This window comes from Mandrillus leucophaeus, unplaced genomic scaffold (assembly GCF_000951045.1).
Source record: "Mandrillus leucophaeus isolate KB7577 unplaced genomic scaffold, Mleu.le_1.0 Scaffold153, whole genome shotgun sequence".
Lineage (NCBI taxonomy): Eukaryota > Metazoa > Chordata > Mammalia > Primates > Cercopithecidae > Mandrillus > Mandrillus leucophaeus.
In genome coordinates this window covers 1,396,327-1,399,029 of record NW_012101510.1, presented here as the reverse complement: position 1 = coordinate 1,399,029, position 2,703 = coordinate 1,396,327, and the positions used below count along the sequence as shown (strand labels likewise).

Genomic DNA, 2,703 nt, shown 5'->3' with positions numbered 1-2,703 from the left:
GTTTGGTTTTGTTTTGTTTGAGACAGATTCTTGCTCTGCCGCCCAGGCTGGAGTGCAGAGGCACCATCTCAGCTCACTGCAACCTCCACTTCCCAGGTTCAGGTGATTCTCCCACCTCAGCCTCCCAAGTAGTTGGGACTACAGGATACCAAGCCCAGCTATTTTTTGTAGTATTTTTAGTAGAGATGGTGTTTGACCATGTTGGCCAGGCTGGTGTCCAACTCCTGATCTCAAGTTATCCACTTGCTTCAGTCTCCCAAAGTGCTGGATTACAAGCACGAGCCACCGCGCCAGGCCCCAAGACTGTTTTTACTACCAGTGTATTTCTAGTGCCTGGTACAACACTTTGTAAGTGTCAGTAAACAAATGTTGGATAAAATTTTTAAATGCATGTTTGTTTCCTCAGTCCCTACTATGCAGCAAATCTTACACTGGGCCCTAAAGGGGAATCAAGGTTAGTAAGAGAGATCCTTGACCTTAAGGAACTCCATGCCAGTTAGAAGCAATGGATCTGTAAACCAAAAGTACCTGAGACCAGTCTCAATCAATTGAGAAAGTTTATATTGCCAAGGTGAAGGATGAGATGATGACACAGCCTCAGGAGCTCCTCAGGACATGTGCCCAAGGTGGTCAGGTACAGTTTGGTTTTATACATTTTAGGGAGACATGAGTCATCAATCAATACATGTAAGATGTACATTGGTTAGGTCCGGAAAGACGGGCCAACTCGGGGCAGCTGGGGGGCTTCCACCTTATAGGTAGACTTAAAGATTTTTTCACTGGTAATTGGTTGAAAGAGTTATTATCTAAGGACCTGGAAGTAAATAGAAAGGAATAGCTGGTTACGATTATAAGGGGTTGTGGAGACCAAGGTTTTATCATGCAGATGAGGCTTCCAGGTAGCAGGATTCAGATAGAATAGATTGTAAATATTTCTTATCGGTCTTGAGTCTACCAGTCTTAAGGTCTCTGTGTTGATGTTTGTGAGGCATGTCTGACTACCACTTCCCATCATGGCCTGAACTAGTTTTTCAGGATAAACTGGAATGTCCTTGGCTTAGGATAGGGTCCACCAGTCAGTTGGGGGCTTAGACTTTTATTTTTGGTTTACAGTTATGACATGGACTATAGAGACACATTTCTACAACACAGTAGAAGTGCAACATGAGAAGAACGAAGTGCTTTAGGGGACAAGTGGAGGAGGGAGACATCAATCCCAGATGGGGAAAATCAATTCACTTTCTTTTTGTGTGTGGTGTTACTTTTTTACGTCAACGTACATCTTGAATGAATAACTATAGTTCTCCCTATGTGCTATGTGCTGTCCTGAGTGTTTTATGTAGTTAAGGACATTGAGATTTTACAGATGGGGAAAACAATGCTCACCACGGTCAAGTGACTTGCTCAAAGTCACACAGCAACTAAGTGGTAGAAAAGGCCCAGGTTGCTTGGCTCCAGAGTCTAATATCACGCGGAAAATCTCATGGGAGACGCAGCAACTAAGTCGTGCTTCACTGAAGTATCTGTCCAGGTGGAAAGCCGCAGGGCCTCTCTAGCAAAATCCAGAACCAGAGAATACTTGCTTAATTATGAGTTTGGTTCCTTCCTTTGCCCAGTATCCCCATTTAACGTGCGGAGGGATTTCACAAGTGCGCTGAAAGAACACGCCGGGGACTATGGAACGCTAACTTCCGGCTACGGCGAGTGAGGCTGTTTCCATGGAAACAGTAACGGGTTGGCAGCTAGGTAGATTCTCGCGGTGCTTGAACCAGCGGAAGTGACGTCGCCGCTCGCGAGGCCCTCAGGTGGCTTGCCGCGGCCCCTCCTCCCAGAGCGGCAGCCTTTTCCCGCGCGTGGTGCCTTCGGCGCTCGGGCCGCCCGGGGGAAAACATGGCGTCTGCCCTGGAGCAGTTCGTGAACAGTGTCCGGCAGCTCTCGGCTCAAGGTGAGGCCCTAGGTCGCCGGGCTGGGCATGGGCGGGTACCGGGGACGGGCCTGCATCCCCAGGCGCCAGCACGGATGGCTGGGACAGCCCTTTTAGTCCTGAGCCTATTCTCTGGGGCCGGGCTATGGGTTGCGGAGTTTAGATAAGGGCAGGATCGAGCGCGGCCAAGTGTAGGCAGCCCTCTCGTGCTCCGCTGTCCTCGCCGGCCGGCCTCCCCTCCCTCGGGCCGCCGGGAGCCCCCTCCCCCCGGCCTGGGCCCCTTCCACCGGGTGCTTTGCTTGACAGTTTGGGGGCGTGACTTCCGCCAGGCGACATCTCGGGCGACTATTGGTCCCTTCTGTCTCTCTTGCCTTCGGTGATTGGCGCACCGCCATGTCAGCTTCGCCGCAGCTCCGCCGCCTGCTGACTAGGCCGCCGGGAGCGGGCGGGAGGCGAGTCGGTTCTGGGTGCCTTGTCTCTGCGGCTCGCCTCGGCCAGCTCCGCTGCCAGGCGGCGCACGCTCGGGAACCCGTGCGCCTATTTTGGTCCTACAGAATGCTGCGGAAGCTCTCGCTCGTAGCTCTCCATTTCTTTTTCTTTCTTTCTTTCTTTTTTGAGACAGAGTCTCGCTCTGTCGCCGAGGCTGGAGTGCAGTGACGCGATCTCGGCTCACTGCAACCTCAGCCTCCCGGGTTCAAGCGATTCTCCTGTCTCAGTCTCCCGAGTAGTTGAGATTATAGGCGCCCACCAGCTCACACAGCTGTTTTTTTTTTTTTTTT

At 51.7% G+C, this 2,703-nt stretch overlaps 1 protein-coding gene across 1 annotated transcript in view; it reads left to right on the top strand.

Annotated features, from left to right (window-relative positions):
- The first annotated feature begins 1,779 nt into the window (after positions 1-1,779).
- Positions 1,780-2,703, top strand: part of COPS3 (COP9 signalosome subunit 3) — a 42,541-nt gene continuing 41,617 nt past the window's right edge. The window contains exon 1 of the mRNA XM_011975299.1: positions 1,780-1,945. Coding sequence (XP_011830689.1) covers positions 1,891-1,945 — 55 coding nt within the window. The 5' untranslated portion in view covers positions 1,780-1,890. The remainder of the gene's footprint in view (positions 1,946-2,703) is intronic.